This window comes from Micromesistius poutassou, assembly GCF_964030765.1.
Source record: "Micromesistius poutassou genome assembly, chromosome: 19".
NCBI lineage: Eukaryota > Metazoa > Chordata > Actinopteri > Gadiformes > Gadidae > Micromesistius > Micromesistius poutassou.
Genome location: NC_140289.1, coordinates 6826 through 34817, shown reverse-complemented (window position 1 = coordinate 34817; position 27992 = coordinate 6826). Strand labels below are relative to the sequence as shown.

The following is a 27992-nucleotide window of genomic DNA, read 5'->3' as shown; positions in this document are numbered from 1 at the left end:
GGAGAGAGGAGAGAGAGGAGAGGAGGAGAGGAGGAGGAGGGGAGGAGAGAGAGGAGAGGAGGAGGAGGAGAGAGGAGGAGAGAGAGGAGAGGAGGAGAGAGGAGGAGAGAGAGAGGAGAGGAGGAGAGGAGGAGGAGAGAGAGGAGAGGAGGAGAGAAGGAGGAGAGGAGGAGAGAGGAGAGGAGGAGAGAGGAGGAGAGGAGGAGAGAGAAGGAGAAGAGGAGAGGAGAGAGGAGGAGAAGAGGAGAGGAGGAGAGAGAGGAGAGGAGGAGAGAGGAGGAGAGGAGGAGGAGAGGAGAGAGGAGGAGGAGAGAAGGAGAGAGGAGTCACGCTCCTGCTGGACATGACATAGTGTGGGGCGGCATGTCATATGTGTGTGTGTGTGTGTGTGTGTGTGTGTGTGTGTCCACAGGGAGAGAGGAACACCACGACCTGACCGCAGCCGTTCAATGTTTGTTTTGCAACCGTCCAACCGCCTTGTTTTGCTTGCAGTGCTGACTTTATATCTGCCCCCCCCCCCCCCCTCAAAGTGGTCTCCTCAGGTTCCGTCTCAAGGTTTGTTCCCTCCGGGGTCGGAGACTTGCTCCTCTAAATCCTTTAGAGGAGGTGGACTAAAACAACCGACCTGACTACTATACTGTGGTGTGTCTCACACACACACACACACACACACACACACACACACACACACACACACACACACACACACACACACACACACACACACACACACACACACACACACACACGTGCGCGGTACTTTCTCGGCAGCCTCCTTCGACCTACCTTCCGCATCCAGGTGGTCCGAGCAGAGCACCAGGTGGTTGGGGGGGGGAGGAGGAGGGAGCAGTGGCACGTTCTCCAGCACCTCCTGCTGGCACCTGCTGCTCCTCCTCATCATCATCCTCCTCCTCCTCACCTCCTGGTAGATGATCAACGCGATGAGTCCCAGGCCCGCGGTGGCCCCCACCGCCAGTCCCACCAGACCCTTCCGCCCCAGCTGGGGGAGCATCTCACCGGACGGCGATGCGCGCTTCTTTAGACAACAACGGCGACCAAGACGCGACCGGCACCGTCCATCTAACGTAGACTGTGTCCTCCGCCGCCGCCCCGGTACTGCAGAGGAGACGCCTGTTTCCTCTGATGCTGCTGTGACGACCTTTGACCCCTGGCTTGACCCCGACCTGGTGACCTTTCGTCACAACATGTCCTACTACTGAACCACTGGAGCAGAAGGCACCGCTGGGGCCGGAGCGTAAACTAATGGTACCTCGTATTATTCAGCAGTATCTTGCGTAAAGTAATCCAGCTCTATCTAGTAGTATCTTATCTAAAGTGATCTAGCTCTATGGTAGTATCTAACATTCACGTTAGTAGTATCTAATAGTATCAAGAAGTATCTGATCAAAAGTCATCTAACGTTCGCTGTATCTAAATCTAACGATGTATAATAATAATAATAATATAATTCAACCTACATATAGTTATTAATATCTCGATATGAGTCGCGCCATCGCCTGAACAATTAGAGAACGATATTGCCGTATTTCGTAAACATGCGTTGTTCGTTTATTTACGTATCTCGTCCTGTCAACCGGCAGGCGGAAGAAGAATGTGCACTTCCGGCTTGAAATTGTCTCGCCCCTTCAACAATAAAAGCCCCCCTCGCAGTACAACATATGTACTTTGCCTTTAGAATGCTGGTAAAAGCGAGTACCAGTATGCTGACCAGTATGGAGTGGTTAATAAGTACTTATGTTTCCCCCTTCATTCACTGTAGTTGTTGTAGTGTTTATTTCTACGGTTTAATGACGAGTACAACAGCGCCCCGCTCAGGTGAGAGAATGTTGACACGTTGAAACCATGTAAAGTCTATGGTCCGTTGTTTTTTAAAATATATTTAGTTAATTGTCAGTTAATGTTTCACTACTTCTGAAACTTTCTTGAATGCCAAGGGTGAAACGGGATGACTATATATATATATATATATATATATATATAAATGACTGTATATGCATACAATGCTCAAATTATTTCGATTTCAGTTTCCAAATTTCCAATGAAGTTGTGCAAAGTAATATTATATGGTGTTTCCTGACCCTGCCACATAGTATTACAAACATATTGACCTTTTGTCTGTCTCAGCTCCTGTATTACAGCTATGTATCCTAATTCTTACTTACTGAAGTCTCATATGTATGTCAATATTTTAAATTGTAAAAGACAATGACAAAACGCAGTATATAATCAATACTGTCTAAAACATAACATGTACAACTTTTATTGAGAGTTCAAATACAAAACAAATAAAAATAATTCAGCACAGCTGTAAAAACTTCCCACAGAATCTCGGTGAAAGGAACAATCCCCATATTTAATATTCCCTGCAAGTAATGAAAAGTGCTCAGCGTTACGTCACAGCGTTAAGATTGAATAACAAACGGTCAGAATCAAGTGGAGATGAAGGACTCCGACGCGCCGTTGGAGCTGCTGTTGTTCGCCGCGCTCGACACGTGGTACACATCTGGAAGAGAGAGAGGCATGGTGTCAAGGTGAGGGTGATATCGTCTGTCTGTCTGTCTGCCTGTCTGTCTGTCTGTCCCTCTGTCTGTCTGTCTGTCTGTCCCTCTGTCTGTCTGTCTGTCCCGCTGTCCCTCTGTCTGTCTGTCTGTCTGTCCCTCTGTCTGTCTGTCTGCCTGCCTGTCTGTCTGTCTGTCCCTCTGTCTGTCTGTCCCTCTATCTGTCTGTCCCTCTGTCTGTCGGTCTATCTGTCTGTCTGTCCCTCTGTCTGTCTGTCCCTGTCTGTCCCTCTGTCTGTCTGTCTGTCTGTCTGTCCCTCTGTCTGTCTGTCTGTCCCTCTGTCTGTCGGTCTATCTGTCTGTCTGTCTATCTGTCTGTCTGTCCCTCTGTCTGTCTGTCCCTGTCTGTCCCTCTGTCTGTCTGTCCCTCTGTCTGTCTGTCTGTCTGTCCCTCTGTCTGTCTGTCTGTCCCTCTGTCTGTCTGTCTGTCTGTCCGTCTGTCTGTCTCACCGCGTCGTCCTCGTATCCTGTTGAAGAGAGCCCATCCTCCAGAAGACGAGGCTCCGCCGCTCGTACTCTGAGAACACAAGACACAGGGCTAAGGTAAGGCTGTGGTTAAGGTAAGGGTCTGGTGTGGTTAAGGTAAGGGTCTGGTGTGGTTAAGGTCTGGTGAGGTTAAGGTAAGGGTTTGGTGGGGTGGGTTAGTCCAACATATGCATAATATCCTTAATCTAAGCTAAAGGCAAATGGAGACCAGATGGAGGTCTATGGAGGTAGATGGAGGTCTATGGAGGTAGATGGAGGTCTATGGAGGTAGATGGAGGTAGATGGAGGTCTATGGAGGTAGATGAAGGTCTATGGAGGTAGATGGAGGTCTATGGAGGTAGATGGAGGTCTATGGAGGTAGATGGAGGTAGATGGAGGTCTATGGGGGTAGATGGAGGTAGATGGAGGTGATTACGAACCCTGGTCTGGTTGGAGGAGGAGCTGAGGCCCGGGACGGTTTTGGACAGAGCAGCTCGGATCTGAAGGAGCAACAAGCAGGTCACAAATCCTTATTTTGTATTTTTCATCATTAAAACTACGACTGTATACAGTCCATTCTGTAATGAAATACTTAGATAGAATACCTTTGAGTCCATTAGGGTCCCGAACACAAGAATGAAGAAACCCTGAAAAGAAAATCATAGATGAGGATAACTCTTAGTCTTAATCCTCCCATATCACCATTTAATAAAACACAACATTTCAGCTCTTGAGCATTTAAATCTAGCCCGGGACACAGCGCCCCCCTGTGGCTGCCAGTGGACCCGAGCGCTTTCTGAACCTTCGCGCCCAAAGCTGGAGCGCGTGACGTCATCACGCTCTAGCGTCAACCGAAGACCAACTGAAAACATACGAAGCGGGTGAGAAGTTAAAACTGTCGAGTCTGAAAAAAGTATAAATGACGTCGAAAATGTGTTTAGATATATTTGAAGATCAAAGTGTTTTGGTTTGTTAAATGTTTTTTATTATTATTATTTTTTTTTACAAAGGTTAACCTTTGACTTCCATTGTTGAAATGGAATAGTAGGGTGCGATTCCAAGGCCCAGGCCACACTCATATAAAGACTTATATATAATATAATATAAGACTCAATATATACAATATATACATATAAGACTCATATAAGACTGAAAGACTTGACACAATGAGAGACTCTCTAAAGCCCGGCTGTCCTCCAAAACCTCCAAACATGTAGTTTGTTTTTGTCATAGAGAACGAAAACGGGGACACTGCCCGGACGGGATTGTTGACCGGGGCGGGGGGGGTGGGGAGGGTTTGTGGTCGGACGGGATTGTTGTGGGGGGGGGCGGGGTTTGTGGTCGGACGGGATTGTTGTGGGGGGTTGCAGGCGGACGGGATTGTTGACCGGGGGGGGGGGGGGGGGGGGGGATCTTTCTTTCAGTCACAGTGAAATCCGGGGACGTCTGGTAACCCTAGTATATACGGGTAATGGGTTAACCTAGTGATTGTTAGTTGCTCTGCTCAGCACTATCTAGGTTCTATTAACGTCCTTACTGTACCGCTGTATCGTATCTCCTGACAAATGTACTTATCAGTCGCTTTGGATAAAAGCGCCTGCTCCTAAATGTAAACGCACGACATCACGTCCACATACCTGCAAGGAGTTGAACAACGCAAAGGTGACGTGGAGCCCCAGGTTCTGGGGAGCCACCATGATCCCGACGCCGAGGGCCCAGGTGAGCCCGAAGGTGGGGAACAAGATGGCCACGCACCGGAAGATGACCAGCAGCGTGTTCTTCTCCTCGGGCTGGCTGCCCTCCACGCCGCGCCGCAGCATCTTCACCAGCACCACGACGATGATGACGAAGTTGACGAGGACGATGACCCCGGCGGGGATGATGAAGGCCAGCAGGGCGTAGGTGTCCTCCCACCTCAGCCAGCAGCCGTTGTTGTCCCGGATGTAACCCGGGGGCGACTGCGGCGCCGTGGCCGCCACCGTCACCGAGGCGATGATCAGGGGCGCGCCGTAGCCCAGCGAGAAGCCGATGGCCAGCATGGTGGACTTGGACATGTGGGAGAAGACCATGACGGTCCGGTAGAAGAGCAGCAGCGCCGACACCAGCATCCAGAAGAAGAGCGCCAGGTAGAAGAGGTGGATGAAGTAGGTGGCCGCGCTGCACGCCGCCAGGGGCACCTTCTCCGTCTCGTCCCTCTCCGAGGTGATGGCGGCGCCGATGATGAACCAGATGTCGGCGATGAGCAGGGACACGGCGATGTTGACCAGCGAGACGTGGCGCAGGAAGGAGGTGGTGTTCCTGGTCATGGCCTTCCAGGTGAGCGCCTCGATGACCAGGCAGATCACCAGGCTGACGATGGAGATGGCCACGCCGATGTAGGTGATGATGTCCAGGGCCTTCTTGGCGTCGGGGGGCAGGCCCGTGGACATGAGCAGGGAGAAGGAGGTCAGGTGGTCACAGTTGCAGACCACCACGTCCGGGTCGTCCTGGTCCGTGTCGACGGTGCAGCCCTCGTCGTCCCAGCCGCCCTGCGAGTCCAGCAGCTCGAAGTTCCAGAAGACGCACTGCGGGTCCTCGGTGAGAGAGACGTTCAGCTTGCTGTAGGACAGCCTCAGGTTGGGCCGCAGCTCCCTGGACTCGTTCAGCTGGATCAGCACCACCGCCGCGTTGATCCGGTTCTCCACGCCGGTGGCGTTGGCGTCCTCGCTGGCGTTGAAGCTGCCGTTGCGGGGGGGCAGGACGTTGTCGAGGGTGGAGAAGGTGATGGTGGTGATGAAGACGTCCGTGAGGCTGGTGTTCGTGAGGTCGATCGTCAGGCTGGAGTTGACGTCGGCCGTGAAGGAGTCGTTGAAGCGGGTTCTGTTCAGCAGGATGCTGGGCGTGGCGATGGAGAAGTCCCCGGTCAGGAAGCTGGTGATGGTCTCCATGGAGCTCAGGAACAAGGAGCTGGTGTTGAGGGTTGCGTTGTCGTTCAGCTCCGCCCACGAGGCGATGGTGGCGTCGCCCACGATCACATCCACCGTGTTCAGGATGTTCTGCAGAGAGAAGACGTGGGTTGAGCACACATGGTTCCTCCTGCCCGCATCCCGAGGGCGTGTCACCGCGTCACCGCGTCACCGTGTCACCGTGTCGGGGTCAGAGCCCTGAGGGACGCCACTCACCTGCATGGTGTCCTCCACGATGCCTGTGCTCACGTTGCCCACGGCGGTCAGGATGTCGACGATGGCTGAAATGGTGGCCGGGGACTGCGTTATCTGGGTAACGTTGGAAGTGACCACGTCGCTGAGATCATCCACGAATGTGGCAACAGAATTCTGGTTCAAACTCTGAAAAGAGAAAAAAATTAAATATCGTATTAAGATGAAGCATATTGTGTTATGATTTTATTGCAGAGGATAATCTAACCCCTCCACACCTCTCTTACACACTTATTGTATGGTGTACATCCTTCCTTGCACTTAAAAATAGTACTTAGTACTTAGCATTATGTAGCATCTTATCCTAGCTATCTTTGTTGTATACGGGGAATGGGTTAACCTAGTGATGGTTAGTGTATACGGGGAATGGGTTAACCTAGTGATGGTTAGTGTATACAGGGAATGGGTTAACCTAAAAATTGTTAGTGACTGCACTTGTTTCTATTAGCACCTTTACTGTACCGGCAGCGATATAATGTTTCTCTTTCTTCTGACAAATGTCCTCATTGTAAGTGGCTTTGGATAAAAGCGTCTGCTAAATGCCCTCAATGTAAATGTCGGACAGACGCACCACAAGCTGGTATATAATCCGTCCAATGCTGTGTACCTCGGACTGTGTCAGCAGCTCATTGATCTTGGTCAAGACGCAGGTGTTGACCAGCGTCCGCCACTCCCCGTTGGCCTGGCACACAGCTAGGCGCTCCCCCTCCAGACCGGGCCCACATCTGGGGCTGGACTCTGTCCCCACCTGGCCCGGGCCGTACAGCGCGTTGTTACAGGTGAAGTCTACGACACGACAAACAAACACAAGAGAGAGAGTGGACGGCATTCACACGCGCTCTTCTAAACAGTGGCCACTTAAAGCGCTTTACAATGTTGCCAAACATTCACCCATTCATTCACACGTTCAACAGCCAGCTCGTTCGGGAGCAGTCAGGGTGAGAGGCGTCTCGCTCAGGGACAACCTCGACACTCGTTTCCTCCCTCTGTACGGCTGTAACCCACAGCAGCTTTCAACACGAGCGTGGCTATTCTAGACTTTGTCTCTCTAGGCGTCTCGAAACCACGAGCTGACCTGTGATGATGTTGATCCGGCTGCTCACATTGAAGGTGGGGTTGTCTCTGACGCTGCATATTTTGGTATCGAACGCAGGTTCGACCGCACAGTCGAACCTGTAGACGTATGTCACACAGTTTCCCTGCTCCGCCTGCTGCTCTGTGGAGGACAAAGGGTGGCAACGTTTACAGCCTGTGTATTCCATGCAGCTTCTGTCCTTTAAAAAAAAAAAAAGGTTAGACTTTTTTTTTTTTTTTTAATCTTTGGGTACATAAAAGCTCTTTCTGAAGCTAGGGCGATACCTGAGGGTAGGACTTTGGTTCCAGCTAGAAAATGCGTTTTTGAATGCATTTAAGACGTGAAGAAATGTTGAATGTTGGCTTAAATCAAGTGAAAAGATTTTAACAGAGTTCAAAAGTCAAGTCATCTATGTAAACATGCACACCGTTTTTTTTATGTAAAATGGCTAAAACAAGTTAAACAAATGGCTAAAGTGATGAAGTGATAAAGTGATGAACATTTGTGATAAAATATAGAATTGCTGAGCGGTTCTGATAAAGTTAGATATTATCTGTGTTTGTGTGCGGGGCGGGGGGGGCTTGTACGGCTGGACTCCTCTTGGGAGTCTCTTTCATATGAAAAATAGTTTACAGTTGGACCTGCAATTAGTAGGGTGGTGCTTACCTGGGCCCACATTTAGCCACTGGGTCTTGTAGGGCGGCTGGACGCAGCATACCCGCGGCACGCTGAGGGCCGTGCAGACGGCGTTGCTCAGCCTGTTGACCTCGATGACCGGGGCCTCCAGCAGGGTCGCCGCGGTGAAGCTCCCGTTCTGGATGAACGTCAGAGACCCGCCCTGCAGCCGCATTGTGCAGGTGAACATAGCTGAGACGAACCAACGACACAGAGGGGGCACAGAGGCGGACATGATCAGTCAACACGCGGGGGGGGGGGGGGGGGCGATGCTGGCGGCGGCGGGGGGGGGGAGGGATGGATCCCGGGGACTCACCTCTGTCCGCCGGGATCAGGCGGCGGATGGTCAGCCGGGAGCTGCCGGGGCCGTTGGTTATCTGGAAGCGGCCTTGGGTCTGGACGGTGTTGGTGCCCAGGGTCCAGGTGACGCCCGACTGGTCCCCGAGGCCCAGGGCAGGGGGGGGTCCACAGCTCAGGGTCCGGGACTGGCCCGTGTACACGGGGCTGCGGAAGGTGATGCGGTCTGGGCCTGTCAGGGTGGGGGGGGGCAGAACGAGGGGTTTACACTCACACGAACATCATAGGAGTATGTGCAGGGGTATCTGTCATATGAGGATAAGTATCTGTCATATGAGGATAAGTATCATATGAGGATAACTATCTCATATGAGTATAACTACCTATCATATAAGTATAACTATCATATGAGGATAAGTATCTATCATATGAGTATAAGTATCTATCATATGAGGATAAGTATCTATCATATGAGTATAAGTATCTATCATATGAGGATAAGTATCTATCATATGAGTATAAGTATCATATGAGGATAACTATCTATCATATGAGGATAAGTATCATATGAGGATAAGTATCATATGAGGATAAGTATCTATCATATGAGTATAATGTCATAGGAGTATAAATATCAAAGGAGTATAAGTATCATATGAGTATAAGTATCATATGAGTATAAGTATAGGAGTATCAGGAGTATCATATGAGTCTCCTCATCATATCTTTGTTACTGACTGAAGTAGGATGCTGTGGTGAAGCCTGTCACCGGGGCGATGTCCACAAAGCTCTGCCCGAGGTTCCCGTTGGCGGCCGCCAACTGTCCAGGAGTCGCCATGGCTGTCACGATAGTGAAGGCTACGACGACACTCCCCTCACTGGCAAACAGAACAATCCGTTAGCATCCCGTTAGCATCCTGTTAGCATCCCGTTAGCATCCTGTTAGCATCCTGTTAGCATCCCGTTAGAATCCTGTTAGCATCCCGTTAGCATCCTGTTAGCATCCCGTTAGCATCCTGTTAGCAGCCAGCCCCATCATATAGGTTGTCATCAACGATCTGAATATATATATATATATATATATATATATATAGACATGATATTGGTATGGTTGGTATGCATCCTATAATAATATCGGACATGGTACCTGAATCCTCGCACGCGAACCGAACTGAATCCTTGGAGAGATCCATAGTTTGCCTGCAGCTGTGAGAGAAGCAGACTGTGAGCTCAGGTCTGTCACGTCTACAACAGAATGTGTCTGGACCGAGACCCACCGCTGACTCCACTCTATCTCTCAGCTCTATGAACTGACTGCTCGCTGGATTATTCAGTTCCTCAGTGAAATCCAGGTCTAGGGTCACTGACATGTCCAACTCGATCGCAGCTGAAAGTCACATGAGAAAACGCTTTATATTCTTCATTTACATTTACATTCAGGGCATTTAGCAGACGCTTTTAGCCAAAGCGACTTACAATGCGTACATTTGTCAGAAGAAAGAGGAACAACAACAGTAAGGTACAGTAAGGATGTTCATAGAACCAAGTGCTATAACTAAGTACGACATACAACATACATATTCTACTGTGGGGGTGAGCAATAGCATAGTGTCTAGCATTTGCTGCTGTAGTAGTTGCTTGCAGTACCAAGAATGGCAGCTGGTGTTTGTGTAGTTGTTGGTGGTGTAGTTTCTGCTGTTTCAAACGGTCCCAGGTGAACCTCTGCAGTGTGTGGTGGTCTATTGTACGGTGGCCTGAGACACCTGCTGACCCATGGTGTAGGTGGAGTCACCACTCAACCCAGTCAACATCCATCCCAGTCACCACTCATCCCAGTCACCACTCATCCCAGTCACCACTCATCCCAGTCACCACTCAGCCCAGTCAACATCCATCCCAGTCACCACTCATCCCAGTCACCACTCATCCCAGTCACCACTCATCCCAGTCACCACTCATCCCAGTCACCACTCAGCCCAGTCAGCACTCAGCCCAGTCACCACTCAGCCAAGTCACCACTCATCCCAGTCACCACTCATCCCAGTCACCACTCAGCCCAGTCAACATCCATCCCAGTCACCACTCATCCCAGTCAGCACTCATCCCAGTCACCACTCATCCCAGTCACCACTCATCCCAGTCAGCACTCATCCCAGTCAGCAGTCAGCCCAGTCAGCCAGTCAGTCTCCAGTCAGACTCGTGCTGTCTCTTCATGTGTTGCTGCGTGGAGCATTAGAAGGTGCTATATACCTATACCATACGTAGTATGGGCTGTGGTTGTGATGCAGTGATTGTCATCTATCACAAGTCCTCCATCATCTTTGACCTACTTTGTCTCATCTACAACATCTTTCTGTTGCTACGACGACTGTTTAACCAATGCCTCGTGTGTGAATCCTGATCTTGTGATTTCTTGGTAATTAGGAATTGATAATGAAAAGTGAAAGTGAAGTGAAATGTCGTGCAACCGGTTTGGATTTGAGTAAACCACCTTCTCAGTCTTACCTGTTGGAGGAGAGCTGGTGGAGGTGGGTGGAGGAGAGGTGGTGGGGGTCATTGGAGGAGAGGTGGTGGAGGTGATGGGGGTCGTTGGAGGAGAGGTGGTGGAGGTGATGGGGGTCATTGGAGGAGAGGTGGTGGAGGTGATGGGGGTCATTGGAGGAGAGGTGGTGGAGGTGGTGGAGGTGGTTGGAGGAGATGTGGTGGAGGTGGTTGGAGGAGAGGTGGTGGAGGTGGTTGGAGGAGAGGTGGTGGAGGTGATGGGGGTCGTTGGAGGAGAGGTGGTGGAGGTGGTTGGAGGAGAGGTGGTGGAGGTGATGGGAGTCGTTGGAGGAGAGGTGGTGGAGGTGGTTGGAGGAGAGGTGGTGGAGGTGATGGGGGTCGTTGGAGGAGAGGTGGTGGAGGTGGTTGGAGGAGAGGTGGTTGGAGGAGAGGTGGTGGAGTTGGTGGAGGTGATGGGGGTCGTTGGAGGAGAGGTGGTGGAGTTGGTGGAGGTGATGGGGGTCGTTGGAGGAGAGGTGGTGGAGTTGGTGGAGGTGATGGGGGTCGTTGGAGGAGAGGTGGTGGAGTTGGGTGGAGGAGAGGTGGTGGAGGTGGTTGGAGGAGATGTGGTGGAGGTGGTTGGAGGAGAGGTGGTGGAGGTGGTTGGAGGAGAGGTGGTGGAGGTGATGGGGGTCGTTGGAGGAGAGGTGGTGGAGGTGGTGGGGGTCGTTGGAGGAGAGGTGGTGGAGGTGGTTGGAGGAGAGGTGGTGGAGGTGGTTGGAGGAGAGGTGGTGGAGTTGGTGGAGGTGATGGGGGTTGTTGGAGGAGAGGTGGTGGAGTTGGTGGAGGTGATGGGGGTCGTTGGAGGAGAGGTGGTGGAGGAGGGTGGAGGAGAGGTGGTGGAGGTGGGTGGAGGAGAGGTGGTGGAGTTGGGTGGAGGAGAGGTGGTGGAGGTGATGGGGGTCGTTGGAGGAGAGGTGGTGGAGGTGGTTGGAGGAGAGGTGGTGGAGTTGGGTGGAGGAGAGGTGGTGGAGGTGGGTGGAGGAGAGGTGGTGGAGGTTGTTGGAGGAGAGGTGGTGGAGGTGGTTGGAGGAGAGGTGGTGGAGGTGGTTGGAGGAGAGGTGGGTGGAGGAGAGGTGGTGGAGTTGGGTGGAGGAGAGGTGGTGGAGGTGGTTGGAGGAGAGGTGGTGGAGGTGGGTGGAGGAGAGGTGGTGGAGGTGATGGAGGTCGTTGGAGGAGAGGTGGTGGAGGTGATGGGGGTCGCTGGAGGAGAGGTGGTGGAGGTGGGTGGAGGAGAGGTGGTGGAGGTGGGTGGAGGAGAGGTGGTGGAGTTGGGTGGAGGAGAGGTGATGGGGGTCGTTGGAGGAGAGGTGGTGGAGGTGGGTGGAGGAGAGGTGGGGGAGGTGGGTGGAGGAGTGGGGGGTAAAGCACAAAAAGTGGAATCTGTTTGGGAAAAAAGTGAAAATAATTACTTAAGTAATTTGTTTTTAATAAAGATTGTAGTTTGAATAGTTGAGAGGAGAATTGTTCAGCTATTAATGCGTACTGAATGGGATTTGATTGGAGAGCTGGCAGTATTCTTCATCAGGAGGAAGGGCATTGATGCAGCCACACGTGTCCCCGGTAGTGTTCTGTGTGGCTGGACTGTATGGCTCACATGAACCATACAGAAGACACTTGTCACATGGCCAGCGATACTGGTCCTCACATGTGCATTGGAACCCAGCCCTGAAAGGATAGCATACTGAGGGCAGAAAAACACAAACAAAGTTTTCATGTTCAAAGGGAAACATTTTGTGATGGAAAACTGTCAGTCTATCCAGGAATGTACAGTTATTCAAAACTAAAAAATTGGCCAATCTATGTGGTTCAGCTGGAGCTTCCATATATATTCATTCAACGTAACGAAACGCATATTTGACAAATTGTTTAACTTTCTCATGGATTTTTCCAATCATTGCACTTCTCTATACTAAATTTCACATCTATTTACATATTCATTTGCTTGTTTATGGAGTTTAGGAATATGGCACTAACATGCAAAGCAGCAAGCAAATACATGATACTTCAAACCTGTGACCCAGTCATCTGCATAGAGCGATAACACAACATTGGCAGAACTTTGTGTTCACCTGTGGTGATGTTGACCTCAGAGATCAGTATGTTGCTGTCGACGGGGAAGGGGTAGCTGATGTTATCCAGGATGCTCCTCAGTTCCTCTATCACTGTAACATTTGTGGTTTTCAACTCGATAGTAGTCAGGTACTCATAGACCACTGGAGGACCTGCATTGAGAACAGGTGCATCATGGGAAAGTATCCATTTCAAATACATGAGGTTCGAACGTGTCTATTTGCTGTTTGACAGGAAGCCAACTCTTTTGAAAGCCCTACTTGTTGATGGAGGTGGCGAAGTGGTGGATGGGGGTGGAGAAGTGGTTGATGGAGGTGGAGAAGTGGTTGTTGGAGGTGGAGAAGTTGTGATAGGACAAGTTGTATTGACTGTTTGGAGACAAAAGTCAAGGAGCAAATCATCAAAACACATTCTAAAGTGCTTCTAAAATAATGACTTCTATGAATGTGAGGGTGTCTTTAAAGTTAGTGTTTTAACCATATCTATGAGTTGATCAATCCCAGTATGGGTCAATACTCTTACATTAAGGATTCAGGAGAATTGAGGCCTTGTACAGTGTTACAGCTTCAGATTCTTGGCTGTATCCACATTTTTATGTAAACTCTGACCAGACATGAGAACGTACTGAGTTGGGAGAGCTGGCAGTATTCTTCATCAGGCGGAAGGGCATTGATGCATCCACACGTCTCATCAGTAATGTTGTCACATGACCCATACAGAAGACACTTGTCACATGACCAGCGATACTGGTCCTCACATGTGCATTGGAACCCATCCGTGAATGGATAGCAAACTGAGGACAGAAAAGCACAATGTTGTGGAAAATTTAGTCCAAATGATACTCTTTTGTGGATGAAGGTTAACATTTGTGATGGAAAGGTGTTATCATTCTATCCAGGAACATATGATTTTGCATCCTAACAATTCACTGAAAATCGACCAATCTATGTGGATCAGTGGGAGCTTCTAAATATGTCAATTCAATGCAACATTTGCAAAAATTTGACCAATTGTTTAACTTTCCCGCCAGTTTGACCAATCATTGCAATTCTTCATACTAAATGTCGCATCCATTTCCAAATTCCTTTGCTTGTTTTTAGAGTTTAGGACACAATATGGCACTTATATTTCAAGTGATACAATTTTACAATTTTGTTTAATTCTTACTGGAAAACATGTCTATAGCTTGAATGAAATATGATACATTATTAAATCACAAATGTTTCTGCATACTTTCCTGATTCCCATAACTTTAGTGCTAAAAACATACAAAAATAACCCCAAATTGCTCAGCATTTTCTTTGGAAGAGCTGCCTCAAAATCCTGCATTTTTGGTCACAGCAGTCACAAAAAATGTCTGGGAAATCCAGCAGAGACTGTTCAATACAGTCATAACACATTGTCAAACACGATAGACAAGCAAATACATGATACTTCAAACCTGTGACCCAGTCATCTGCATAGAGCGATAACACAACATTGGCAGAACTTTGTGTTCACCTGTGGTGATGTTGACCTCAGAGATCATTATGTTTCTGTCGATGGGGAAGGGGTAGCTGATGTTATCCAGGATACTCCTCAGTTCCTCTATCACTGTAACATTTGTGGTTTTCAACTCGATAGTAGTCAGGTACTCATAGACCACTGGAAGACCTGCAGTGAGAACAGGTGCATCATGGGAATGTATCCATTTCAAATACATGACGTTCTTACATGTCTATTTGCTGTTTGACAGGAAGCCAACTCTTGTCAAAGCCCTACTTGTTGATGGAGGTGACGAAGTGGTGGATGGGGGTGGAGAAGTGGTGGATGGGGGTGGAGAAGTGGTTGTTGGAGGTGACGAAGTGGTTGATGGAGGTGGAGAAGTGGTTGTTGGAGGTGGAGAAGTTGTGATAGGACAAGTTGTATTGACTGTTTGGAGACAAAAGTCAAGGAGCAATGATCAAAACACATTCTAAAGTGCTTCTAAGTTAATGACTTCTATGAATGTGAGGGTGTCTTTAAAGTTAGTGTTTTAACCATATCTATGAGTTGATCAATCCCAGTATGGGTCAATATTCTTACATTAAGGACTCAGGAGAATTGAGGCCTTGTACAGTGTTACAGCTTCAGATTCTTGGCTGTATCCACATTTTTATGTAAACTCTGACCAGACATGAGAACGTACTGAGTTGGGAGAGCTGGCAGTATTCTTCATCAGGCGGAAGGGCATTGATGCATCCACACGTCTCATCAGTAATGTTGTCACATGACCCATACAGAAGACACTTGTCACATGACCAGCGATACTGGTCCTCACATGTGCATTGGAACCCATCCGTGAATGGATAGCAAACTGAGGACAGAAAAGCACAATGTTGTGGAAAATTAGGTCCAAATGATACTCTTTTGTGGACGAAAGTTAACATTTGTGATGGAAAGGTGTTATCATTCTATCCAGGAATATGTGATTTTGCATCCTAACAATTCACTAAAAATCGACCAATCTATGTGGATCAGTGGGAGCTTCTAAATATGTCAATTCAATGCAACATTTGCGAAAATTTGACCAATTGTTTAACTTTCCCGCCAGTTTGACCAATCATCGCACTTCTTCATACTAAATGTCGCATCCATTTCCAAATTCCCTTGCTTGTTTTTGGAGTTTAGGACACAATATGGCACTTTTATTTCAAGTGATACAATTTTACAATTTTGTTTAATTCTTACTGGAAAACTTGTCTATAGCTTGAATGAAATATGATACATTATTAAATCACAAATTTTTCTGCATACTTTCCTGATTCCCATAACTTTAGTGCTAAAAACATACAAAAATAACCCCAAATTGCTCAGCATTTTCTTTGGAAGAGCTGCCTCAAAATCCTGCATTTTTGGTCAAAACAGTCACAAAAGATGTCTAGGAAATCCAGCAGAGATTGTTCCATACATTCATAACACATCGTCAAACATGATAGACAAGCAAATACATAATACTTCAAACCTGTGACCCAGTCATCTGCATGGAGCGATTTCACAACATTGGCAGAACTTTGTTTTCACCTGTGGTGATGTTGACCTCAGATATCAGTATGTTGCTGTCGATGGGGAAGGGGTAGCTGATGTTATCCAGGATGCTCCTCAGTTCCTCTATCACTGTAACATTTGTGGTTTTCAACTCGATAATAGTCAGGTACTCATAGTCCACTGGAGGACCTGCAGTGAGAACAGGTGCATCATGGGAAAGTATCCATTTCAAATACATGAGGTTCGAACGTGTCTATTTGCTGTTTGACAGGAAGCCAACTCTTTTGAAAGTCCTACTTGTTGATGGAGGTGACGAAGTGGTGGATGGGGGTGGAGAAGTTGTGGATGGAGGTGGTGAAGTGGTTGTTGGAGGTGACGAAGTGGTTGATGGAGATGGAGAAGTGGTTGATGGAGGTGGAGAAGTGGTTGATGGAGGTGGAGAAGTGGTTGATGGAGGTGGTGAAGTGGTTGTTGGAGGTGACGAAGTGGTTGATGGAGGTGACGAAGTGGTGGATGGGGGTGGAGAAGTGGTTGTTGGAGGTGGAGAAGTTGTGATAGGACAAGTTGTATTGACTGTTTGGAGACAAAAGTCAAAGGAATGCTGATTTCAGAGTTGGAATAGACACAGAGATTTCACAGAGATATTCACCTCAAATCATCATGATACATTCTAAAGCGCTTCTAAAATAATGACTTCTATGAATGTGAGGGTGTCTTTAAAGTTAGTGTTTTAACCATATCTATGAGTTGATCAATCCCAGTATGGGTCAATACTCTTACATTAAGGACTCAGGAGAATTGAGGCCTTGTACAGTGTTACAGCTTCAGATTCTTGGCTGTATCCACATTTTTATGTAAACTCTGACCAGACATGAGAACGTACTGAGTTGGGAGAGCTGGCAGTATTCTTCATCAGGCGGAAGGGCATTGATGCATCCACATGTCTCATCAGTAATGTTGTCACATGGACCATACAGAAGACACTTGTCACATGACCAGCGATACTGGTCCTCACATGTGCATTGGAACCCATCCGTGAATGGATAGCAAACTGAGGACAGAAAAGCACAATGTTGTGGAAAATTTAGTCCAAATGATACTCTTTTGTGGATGAAGGTTAACATTTGTGATGGAAAGGTGTTATCATTCTATCCAGGAACATATGATTTTGCATCCTAACAATTCACTGAAAATCGACCAATCTATGTGGATCAGTGGGAGCTTCTAAATATGTCAATTCAATGCAACATTTGCAAAAATTTGACCAATTGTTTAACTTTCCCGCCAGTTTGACCAATCATTGCAATTCTTCATACTAAATGTCGCATCCATTTCCAAATTCCTTTGCTTGTTTTTGGAGTTTAGGACACAATATGGCACTTATATTTCAAGTGATACAATTTTACAATTTTGTTTAATTCTTACTGGAAAACATGTCTATAGCTTGAATGAAATATGATACATTATTAAATCACAAATGTTTCTGCATACTTTCCTGATTCCCATAACTTTAGTGCTAAAAACATACAAAAATAACCCCAAATTGCTCAGCATTTTCTTTGGAAGAGCTGCCTCAAAATCCTGCATTTTTGGTCACAGCAGTCACAAAAAATGTCTGGGAAATCCAGCAGAGACTGTTCAATACAGTCATAACACATTGTCAAACACGATAGACAAGCAAATACATGATACTTCAAACCTGTGACCCAGTCATCTGCATAGAGCGATAACACAACATTGGCAGAACTTTGTGTTCACCTGTGGTGATGTTGACCTCAGAGATCATTATGTTTCTGTCGATGGGGAAGGGGTAGCTGATGTTATCCAGGATGCTCCTCAGTTCCTCTATCACTGTAACGTTTGTGGTTTTCAACTCGATAGTAGTCAGGTACTCATAGACCACTGGAAGACCTGCAGTGAGAACAGGTGCATCATGGGAATGTATCCATTTCAAATACATGACGTTCTTACATGTCTATTTGCTGTTTGACAGGAAGCCAACTCTTGTCAAAGCCCTACTTGTTGATGGAGGTGACGAAGTGGTGGATGGGGGTGGAGAAGTGGTGGATGGGGGTGGAGAAGTGGTTGTTGGAGGTGACGAAGTGGTTGATGGAGGTGGAGAAGTGGTTGTTGGAGGTGGAGAAGTTGTGATAGGACAAGTTGTATTGACTGTTTGGAGACAAAAGTCAAGGAGCAATGATCAAAACACATTCTAAAGTGCTTCTAAGTTAATGACTTCTATGAATGTGAGGGTGTCTTTAAAGTTAGTGTTTTAACCATATCTATGAGTTGATCAATCCCAGTATGGGTCAATATTCTTACATTAAGGACTCAGGAGAATTGAGGCCTTGTACAGTGTTACAGCTTCAGATTCTTGGCTGTATCCACATTTTTATGTAAACTCTGACCAGACATGAGAACGTACTGAGTTGGGAGAGCTGGCAGTATTCTTCATCAGGCGGAAGGGCATTGATGCATCCACACGTCTCATCAGTAATGTTGTCACATGACCCATACAGAAGACACTTGTCACATGACCAGCGATACTGGTCCTCACATGTGCATTGGAACCCATCCGTGAATGGATAGCAAACTGAGGACAGAAAAGCACAATGTTGTGGAAAATTTGGTCCAAATGATACTCTTTTGTGGACGAAAGTTAACATTTGTGATGGAAAGGTGTTATCATTCTATCCAGGAATATGTGATTTTGCATCCTAACAATTCACTGAAAATCGACCAATCTATGTGGATCAGTGGGAGCTTCTAAATATGTCAATTCAATGCAACATTTGCGAAAATTTGACCAATTGTTTAACTTTCGCGCCAGTTTGACCAATCATTGCACTTCTTCATACTAAATGTCGCATCCATTTCCAAATTCCCTTGCTTGTTTTTGGAGTTTAGGACACAATATGGCACTTATATTTCAAGTGATACAATTTTACAATTTTGTTTAATTCTTACTGGAAAACTTGTCTATAGCTTGAATGAAATATGATACATTATTAAATCACAAATGTTTCTGCATACTTTCCTGATTACCATAACTTTAGTGCTAAAAACATACAAAAATAACCCCAAATTGCTCAGCATTTTCTTTGGAAGAGCTGCCTCAAAATCCTGCATTTTTGGTCAAAACAGTCACAAAAGATGTCTAGGAAATCCAGCAGAGATTGTTCAATACATTCATAACACATCATCAAACATGATAGACAAGCAAATACATGATACTTCAAACCTGTGACCCAGTCATCTGCATGGAGCGATTTCACAACATTGGCAGAACTTTGTTTTCACCTGTGGTGATGTTGACCTCAGAGATCAGTATGTTGCTGTCGATGGGGAAGGGGTAGCTGATGTTATCCAGGATGCTCCTCAGTTCCTCTATCACTGTAACATTTGTGGTTTTCAACTCGATAATAGTCAGGTACTCATAGTCCACTGGAGGACCTGCAGTGAGAACAGGTGCATCATGGGAAAGTATCCATTTCAAATACATGAGGTTCGAACGTGTCTATTTGCTGTTTGACAGGAAGCCAACTCTTTTGAAAGTCCTACTTGTTGATGGAGGTGACGAAGTGGTGGATGGGGGTGGAGAAGTGGTTGATGGAGGTGGAGAAGTGGTTGTTGGAGGTGGAGAAGTTGTGATAGGACAAGTTGTATTGACTGTTTGGAGACAAAAGTCAAAGGAATCCTGATTTCATAGTTGGAATAGTCCTTTAACACCGATATTCATCTCCTATCTTGCTTAAATAAAGGAGCAAATCATCAAAACACATTCTCAAGTGCTTCTTAAATAATGACTTACAGTATATGAATGTGAGGGTGTCTTTAAAGTTAGTGTTTTATCCATATCTATGAGTTGATCAATCCCAGTATGGGTCAATACTCTTACATTAAGGACTCAGGAGAATTGAGGCCTTGTACAGTGTTACAGCTTCAGATTCTTGGCTGTATCCACATTTTTATGTAAACTCTGACCAGACATGAGAACGTACTGAGTTGGGAGAGCTGGCAGTATTCTTCATCAGGCGGAAGGGCATTGATGCATCCACACGTCTCATCAGTAATGTTGTCACATGACCCATACAGAAGACACTTGTCACATGACCAGCGATACTGGTCCTCACATGTGCATTGGAACCCATCCGTGAATGGATAGCAAACTGAGGACAGAAAAGCACAATGTTGTGGAAAATTTGGTCCAAATGATACTCTTTTGTGGACGAAAGTTAACATTTGTGATGGAAAGGTGTTATCATTCTATCCAGGAATATGTGATTTTGCATCCTAACAATTCACTGAAAATCGACCAATCTATGTGGATCAGTGGGAGCTTCTAAATATGTCAATTCAATGCAACATTTGCGAAAATTTGACCAATTGTTTAACTTTCGCGCCAGTTTGACCAATCATCACACTTCTTCATACTAAATGTCGCATCCATTTCCAAATTCCCTTGCTTGTTTTTGGAGTTTAGGACACAATATGGCACTTATATTTTAAGTGATACAATTTTACAATTTTGTTTAATTCTTACTGGAAAACTTGTCTATAGCTTGAATGAAATATGATACATTATTAAATCACAAATGTTTCTGCATACTTTCCTGATTACCATAACTTTAGTGCTAAAAACATACAAAAATAACCCCAAATTGCTCAGCATTTTCTTTGGAAGAGCTGCCTCAAAATCCTGCATTTTTGGTCAAAACAGTCACAAAAGATGTCTAGGAAATCCAGCAGAGATTGTTCAATACATTCATAACACATCATCAAACATGATAGACAAGCAAATACATGATACTTCAAACCTGTGACCCAGTCATCTGCATGGAGCGATTTCACAACATTGGCAGAACTTTGTTTTCACCTGTGGTGATGTTGACCTCAGATATCAGTATGTTGCTGTCGATGGGGAAGGGGTAGCTGATGTTATCCAGGATGCTCCTCAGTTCCTCTATCACTGTAACATTTGTGGTTTTCAACTCGATAATAGTCAGGTACTCATAGTCCACTGGAGGACCTGCAGTGAGAACAGGTGCATCATGGGAAAGTATCCATTTCAAATACATGAGGTTCGAACGTGTCTATTTGCTGTTTGACAGGAAGCCAACTCTTTTGAAAGTCCTACTTGTTGATGGAGGTGACGAAGTGGTGGATGGGGGTGGAGAAGTTGTGGATGGAGGTGGAGAAGTGGTTGTCGGAGGTGACGAAGTGGTTGATGGAGGTGGAGAAGTGGTTGATGGAGGTGGAGAAGTGGTTGATGGAGTTGGTGAAGTGGTTGTTGGAGGTGACGAAGTGGTTGATGGAGGTGACGAAGTGGTGGATGGGGGTGGAGAAGTGGTTGTTGGAGGTGGAGAAGTTGTGATAGGACAAGTTGTATTGACTGTTTGGAGACAAAAGTCAAAGGAATGCTGATTTCAGAGTTGGAATAGACACAGAGATTTCACAGAGATATTCACCTCAAATCATCATGACACATTCTAAAGCGCTTCTAAAATAATGACTTCTATGAATGTGAGGGTGTCTTTAAAGTTAGTGTTTTAACCATATCTATGAGTTGATCAATCCCAGTATGGGTCAATACTCTTACATTAAGGACATTAAGGAGAATTGAGGCCTTGTACAGTGTTACAGCTTCAGATTCTTGGCTGTATCCACATTTTTATGTAAACTCTGACCAGACATGAGAACGTACTGAGTTGGGAGAGCTGGCAGTATTCTTCATCAAGCGGAAGGGCATTGATGCATCCACACGTCTCATCAGTAATGTTGTCACATGACCCATACAGAAGACACTTGTCACATGACCAGCGATACTGGTCCTCACATGTGCATTGGAACCCATCCGTGAATGGATAGCAAACTGAGGACAGAAAAGCACAATATTTTCATTCATGCTGGAAAACTGTAATGTAGTTGTAACACCTGGAAATCAAGTAAAAACACTCTTGATCTTGAAAGACACAGTATCATTAATCAACCACTCTAACTCAACCACTCAGTAACTCAACCTTGGGGAGGGTGGAGACTTGGCCCCTGGGGGAGGGTGGAGGCCCGGGGGAGGGTGGAGACCTGGCCCCTGGGGGAGGGTGGAGGCCCGGGGGGGGGGGGGGGGGTGGAGGTACCTGTGGTGATGTTGATGTCGGTGATCTCCACTGCAGGGCCGAGGGCCAGAGGGAAGCTGTTGTTCTCCAGCAGGGCGCGGAGAGTCTCCAGGGTCGTCGGGTCAACGAGATCGAGCTCCAGCTCCAACTCCACCACCACCACCTGCGGCACTGCAGCCACAACACACACTCAGAACGGGCTCCGTCTGCGGCCACACACACGCGCCCCCTCCCACGCCCCAGCGGCCGACCGTCAGCCCCGGCCGTCCTCAAGCAGCCGCAAGCAGCTCAGAGACAGGGCACCAGGAGGGAGGAGATAGGAACCAGGAGGAAGGAGACAAGAACCAGGAGGAAGGAGACAGGAACCAGGAGGAAGGAGACAAGAACCAGGAGGAAGGAGACAAGAACCAGGAGGAAGGAGACAGGAACCAGGAGGAAGGAGACAGGAACCAGGAGGGAGGAGACAGGAACCAGGAGGTAGGAGATCTGAACCGGATTATAGGAGGCAGAAAACAATTATATTTTTATTTTGTTACAGATCTCATACCATATCATCCCTTGGCGTAAGTGATCACCATTGTCAAAGGGCAAGCACAACACAATAGAAGAGTCCTCTGTTTACATTCCTAGAGGCCTTGGCTGAACACACCCTCGCTCTTACTGGAAGCCCATGATGAACCCCTGGCACTTCCTCAATTCCTCAGCTTATTGTTTGAAGCAACATTCTTACGAGACATATTGGCTAAGGTTGACTGGGTTCACTATGGACTAGTCTCTGTCTCTAGGTTCACTATGGACTAGTCTCTGTCTCTGGGTTCACTATGGACTAGTCTCTGTCTCTGGGTTCACTATGGACTAGTCTGTCTCTAGGTTCACTATGGACTAGTCTCTGTCTCTGGGTTCACTATGGACTAGTCTCTGTCTCTAGGTTCACTATGGACTAGTCTCTGTCTCTAGGTTCACTATGGACTAGTCTCTGTCTCTAGGTTCACTATGGACTAGTCTCTGTCTCTGGGTTCACTATGGACTAGTCTCTGTCTCTAGGTTCACTATGGACTAGTCTCTGTCTCTGGGTTCACTATGGACTAGTCTCTGTCTCTAGGTTCACTATGGATGTGTTTCTGTTTAAAGACGGTGTGGAGTGTGTGTGGATGATGGATGACGGCTGGTTTCAGCAGCCTCACCTGGCCCGAGGCAGACCGACTGGACTCTGGGGCTGGGTGAGGCTGCACACCGGTTGTGCATTGAGCAATCAACGTGCACAGATTGAACCAGCCATCACCGCACACACTCAGGGAGCCCTCCTGCATGGCCACATGGAGGTCGGCTTAGCCCAGAAGGTAGAGCGGGTCGGCTGGTCACCGGAAGGTTGCTAGTTCGATCCCGGCTCCTCCTAGCTCCGGGTGTGGAGGTGTCCCTGAGCGAGACGCCCTCACCCTGACCAGCTCCTGACCCGCTGGCTGTCGCCCTGCGTGGTCGACTCCGCCGTCGGTGGGTGAATGTGTGCATTAACCATCAGTCGCTTTGGATAATAGCGTCTGCTAAATGCCCTAAATGTAAATGTAAGGCCCCAGGCCATGTGTCATTCTCTACAAACTTCTACAATAAACCGGTCCTGTCTGGAGGAGCCCAGAGTGTTTCAGCCACCTCAGTGACATGAAGCATTGTCTTTGTTACACACGGGTAATGCGCACATGCAGGGGGGGGGGGGGGTCGCACGCAGCTCACGTTCGATTGGCTGACAGGCCTGCCCGTCGGGGGGGGTGCCGTTGATGCAGGCGCAGACGCCGCCCTGGGTGATGACATCACAGGCGCCGTAGGCCAGGCAGCTCTCGTTCGGCCAGACGAACCCTTCCTCACAGCGGCACTGCACTCCCGCGCCCACCGACGTGCATACTGCGGACAGTCAGACAAAAAAACGGCGGTGTCATGGCGGCGGCCGGCTAAGGTAGAGCCGGTGGGGCGGTGGGGGCTTTAGAGGGGGAGCAGGTCCGCCTGACCCGCCGCTGAAGCCCCCCAGGGCTCCTCCTTGGGGGGCAGGGCTGCTTTAGTTCTCTTTCAGTAGGAGGAGGAGCTTGCACCGCGTTCACACTGCCTCTTTCCGTTGGAGGATGGAGGCTTTTTTGACGTATCCGTGTGTTTTCCCGGGTCGTATTACAAAGGGGATTTCATTGGACAGTGTGTCTGTGTATATTTGCATAACGCGATCCGATTGGCCGACGGATCCGTCGCTGCCTGAAAAGTTGAACATTTCTCGACTTTTTGACTTTTCGACGCAAGGCAACGGACAGAGCCGACAGAACAGACGGACCCACGACGCATTTCGAGAGCCCCCGTGCAGTCAAGTCAATGAGATCCCCGTCGACGGACGGAGGTAGTGTGAACGCGGCATTAATGCGTGTGATGTGTGTGACCTGGAGGGTCCTGCACACACAGTGCAAGGACAACAGTGGGAGGGAAACCCACAGAATGATGTCAATACGTGTAGCAACCATCAATAATACTGGTGTACTGTGCTGATCAGTGGCTTCACACGGGTCGCCCTACCTGTGGTGATCTGAATGTCGTTGATCTGAGTCATGTTGTTGAGTATGACCGGGAGGCTGATGTTGTTCAGTGCGGCTACGAGGCTTGAGGAACCGTTCATCTCGACCTCGATCACGTACGTCCAGTTATTCGCCGCCGCTGCAGGGGTCACAGGTCAAATCAAGTAGGAGCCTCTAGTGATGCTGTACTTGACCGCAGCACATCATAATTAGAGGCTGTACTAGAACGGCATCATTAGAGGCTGAACTAGAACGGCATCATACATATCAGGTAGGTTTTAACCAGTTTAATTAATAACTTAATTTTTGTTGTTTAGTTTGAAGACCAACCGTCTTTTGCTGCTCTTTTCTGGCGTAACATTTCTTGCATAGGGTTGTCCTGAGGCACATGACACAAAGAGGACAGTCCTGTTTAATACTTGCCTGACAACATTCAATGCATGCATGTCAATAGTTGTGTCCTTGGCTGATGTTTGCAAGAGAATTTTGGAGGTGGAGCCTACACTCTGTTCTCTCTACTTCTGATATCATGAACTCTCACTCTGATTTTTAAACACTGTACCTCTGATCTCATAAACACTGTACCTCTGATTCCATAAACACTACCTCTGATTTCATAAACACTACCTCTGATTCCATAAACACTACCCTGGATTTCATAAACACTACCTCTGATTCCATAAACACTACCTCGGATTTCATAAACACTACCTCTCATTTCATAAACACTGTACCTCTGATTCCATAAACACTACCTCTGATTTCATAAACACTACCTCGGATTTCATAAACACTACCTCTGATTCCATAAACACTACCTCGGATTTCATAAACACTACCTCGGATTTCATAAACACTGTACCTCTGATTTCATAAACACTACCTCTGATTTCATAAACACTGTACCTCGGATTTCATAAACACTACCTCGGATTTCATAATCACTTGTACCTCTGATTTCATAAACACTACCTCGGATTTCATAAACACTACCTCTGATTTCATAAACACTGTACCTCTGATTTCATAAACACTACCTCTGATTTCATAATCACTTGTACCTCTGATTTCATAAACACTACCTCTGATTTCATAAACACTACCTCGGATTTCATAATCACTTGTACCTCTGATTTCATAAACACTACCTCTGATTTCATAAACACTACCTCTGATTCCATAAACACTACCTCGGATTTCATAATCACTTGTACCTCGGATTTCATAAACACTACCTCTGATTTCATAAACAGTACCTCTGATTTCATAAACACTACCTCTGATTTCATAAACACTAACTCTGATTCCATAAACACTACCTCTGATTTCATAAACACTACCTCGGATTTCATAAACACTACCTCGGATTTCATAAACACTACCTCTGATTTCAAGCCAGCAAAAGCTTTGAGAGACTCCCGAGACTCCAGGAGGAGGTAGAGCAGGAGGAGGAGGCTGCAGACCGACAGCCCCTGGGTCAATGTAGCCATTTCTGTCAGAGGGGAGGAAATACAGGAAAAAACAGACGTTTGAATATCATTTTTGATTGTATATGTATTTAACATATTGTAATATGTTTAAGCAGCCTCACCTGGCAGAGTCTGATTGGGAACAGCTCTCAGATACCCAGCCCGCCACACACACACTCACTCACTCACTCGATCACTCACTCACTCACTCACTCACTCACACACACATATTCATACACATGCACACACATTCTTACACACAGATTCACACCATTATGACCTTGCTATCAATGAATGGGTGATTCTTCATGTCATCATAGCAGGCGATGAAGTGAGTGAATTGAGCGCCAGATGATCTCTGTCCTTTAATGGAGGTTCCTTGGCTGGGGCTCGATCACATCATCACCACAACAAGGGAAACGCAGAAGCACCAAGTGTCCTGGGGCTGCTGGATCATCTACAGAGAGAGAGACCCAGGAAATAGAGTTTATATAGTTGATATAGTTATATGTAGTTTCTAACCCTATATCAATCATGAGTTGGATTGAAAGTGATCCTAACAATAACAAACAACATACCAATATAAATATCTGCAACCATAACTAGCTACACTCAACAGCCAGTCCCTTGAAATAACCAGTTAATCATTAGAACCAGTCCCTCATAATAACCAGTATCTCATAATAACCAGTTAATCATTCTAACCAAAATGTCCACATTTTCCAGCCACACTTCTGAGTGCGTGTGTGTATGAATATATAATATTATAAGGTGATGTTATATTATAATATTATGTGAATATGTCAGCACAACATTGGGATGAGGACATGAGGAGTGATGATGAGGAGTGAAGATCCATTGTGTTATAATGAGGACATGAGACAGATGAGATCCATTGTGTTATAATGAGGACATGAGACAGATGAGATCCATTGTGTTATAATGAGGACATGAGACAGATGAGATCCATTGTGTTATAATGAGGACATGAGACAGATGAGATCCATTGTGTTATAATGAGGACATGAGACAGATGAGATCCATTGTGTTATAATGAGGACATGAGACAGATGAGATCCATTGTGTTATAATGAGGACATGAGACAGATGAGATCCATTGTGTTATAATGAGGACATGAGACAGATGAGATCCATTGTGTTATAATGAGGACATGAGACAGATGAGATCCATTGTGTTATAATGAGGACATGAGACAGATGAGATCCATTGTGTTATAATGAGGACATGAGACAGATGAGATCCATTGTGTTATAATGAGTACATGAGACAGATGAGATCCATTGTGTTATAATGAGGACATGAGACAGATGAGATCCATTGTGTTATAATGAGGACATGAGACAGATGAGATCCATTGTGTTATAATGAGGACATGAGACAGAGGAGATCCATTGTGTTATAATGAGTACATGATATAAAGCGGATACATTGTTGTCGCTATGAGGAAATCACACAGAGGAGACGAACAAACATTTCCCAATGAGGAAATGTTCGTTAAACATAGCTCGTTAAATGCACCGCTTGATGAGTGACAAATAACAGATAATAGCCATTTAATGTGAATATTTTGATATTAACTTCCACTCTGCTTATTTAAACCATAAATCAGATGGTCTATGGTCTTCTTGTTATGTTAAAGTAACACGTCTTCTACTTGAGATCAGTGTGGCTGCTCTACGCATCGTTCAGGACCTTCATGAGACCTTTCCAATAGTGGTATTTACGTCACACAATCACCATCAAATATCTACAGCTTAAAATCAATCACAAGTCAGCCTGCGGTACAGCCTGCCTATCAGGGCCCGCCCCCGCTCCCAGCTTGGGAACCCCAGATTTAGCGGTCGCAGTCAGCTAGCGTGCTAGGCTAGTCAGCGGCTACCCGCAGCTGATTAAGTTATTAAGAACAACAGAAACTGTTGTAACCCGATAACACC

The 27992-nt window shown here is 46.7% G+C and overlaps 2 protein-coding genes across 2 annotated transcripts in view; both read right to left on the bottom strand.

The window, feature by feature from the left end:
- The window catches only part of rmdn3 (regulator of microtubule dynamics 3), a gene marked incomplete at its 5' end in the record, with an annotated part of 7021 nt that extends 6009 nt beyond the window's left edge, over nucleotides 1–1012 (bottom strand). Inside the window, one exon of the mRNA XM_084484207.1 lies at nucleotides 920–1012. Within this exon, the coding sequence (XP_084340333.1) occupies nucleotides 920–1012 (93 nt within the window). The remainder of the gene's footprint in view (nucleotides 1–919) is intronic.
- A 1438-nt stretch (nucleotides 1013–2450) lies between these two features.
- Nucleotides 2451–26057, bottom strand: LOC311364195 (adhesion G protein-coupled receptor F5-like; the record flags this gene model as incomplete). The annotated part of the gene is made up of 33 exons (XM_084484206.1): nucleotides 2451–2524; nucleotides 3030–3096; nucleotides 3485–3544; nucleotides 3650–3691; nucleotides 4682–6079; nucleotides 6206–6370; nucleotides 6849–7027; nucleotides 7317–7457; nucleotides 7983–8183; nucleotides 8308–8386; nucleotides 9566–9675; nucleotides 12902–13054; nucleotides 13528–13695; nucleotides 14403–14555; nucleotides 14664–14813; nucleotides 15070–15237; nucleotides 15945–16097; nucleotides 16792–16959; nucleotides 17667–17819; nucleotides 17928–18077; nucleotides 18334–18501; nucleotides 19209–19361; nucleotides 19470–19577; nucleotides 19910–20077; nucleotides 20785–20917; nucleotides 21063–21300; nucleotides 21609–21780; nucleotides 22043–22192; nucleotides 23206–23247; nucleotides 23750–23917; nucleotides 24569–24706; nucleotides 24898–24946; nucleotides 25950–26057. 33 exons carry the CDS (start codon nucleotides 26055–26057, stop codon nucleotides 2451–2453), a joined length of 5727 nt encoding a protein of 1908 aa, XP_084340332.1.
- Nucleotides 26058–27992: the final 1935 nt, after the last annotated feature.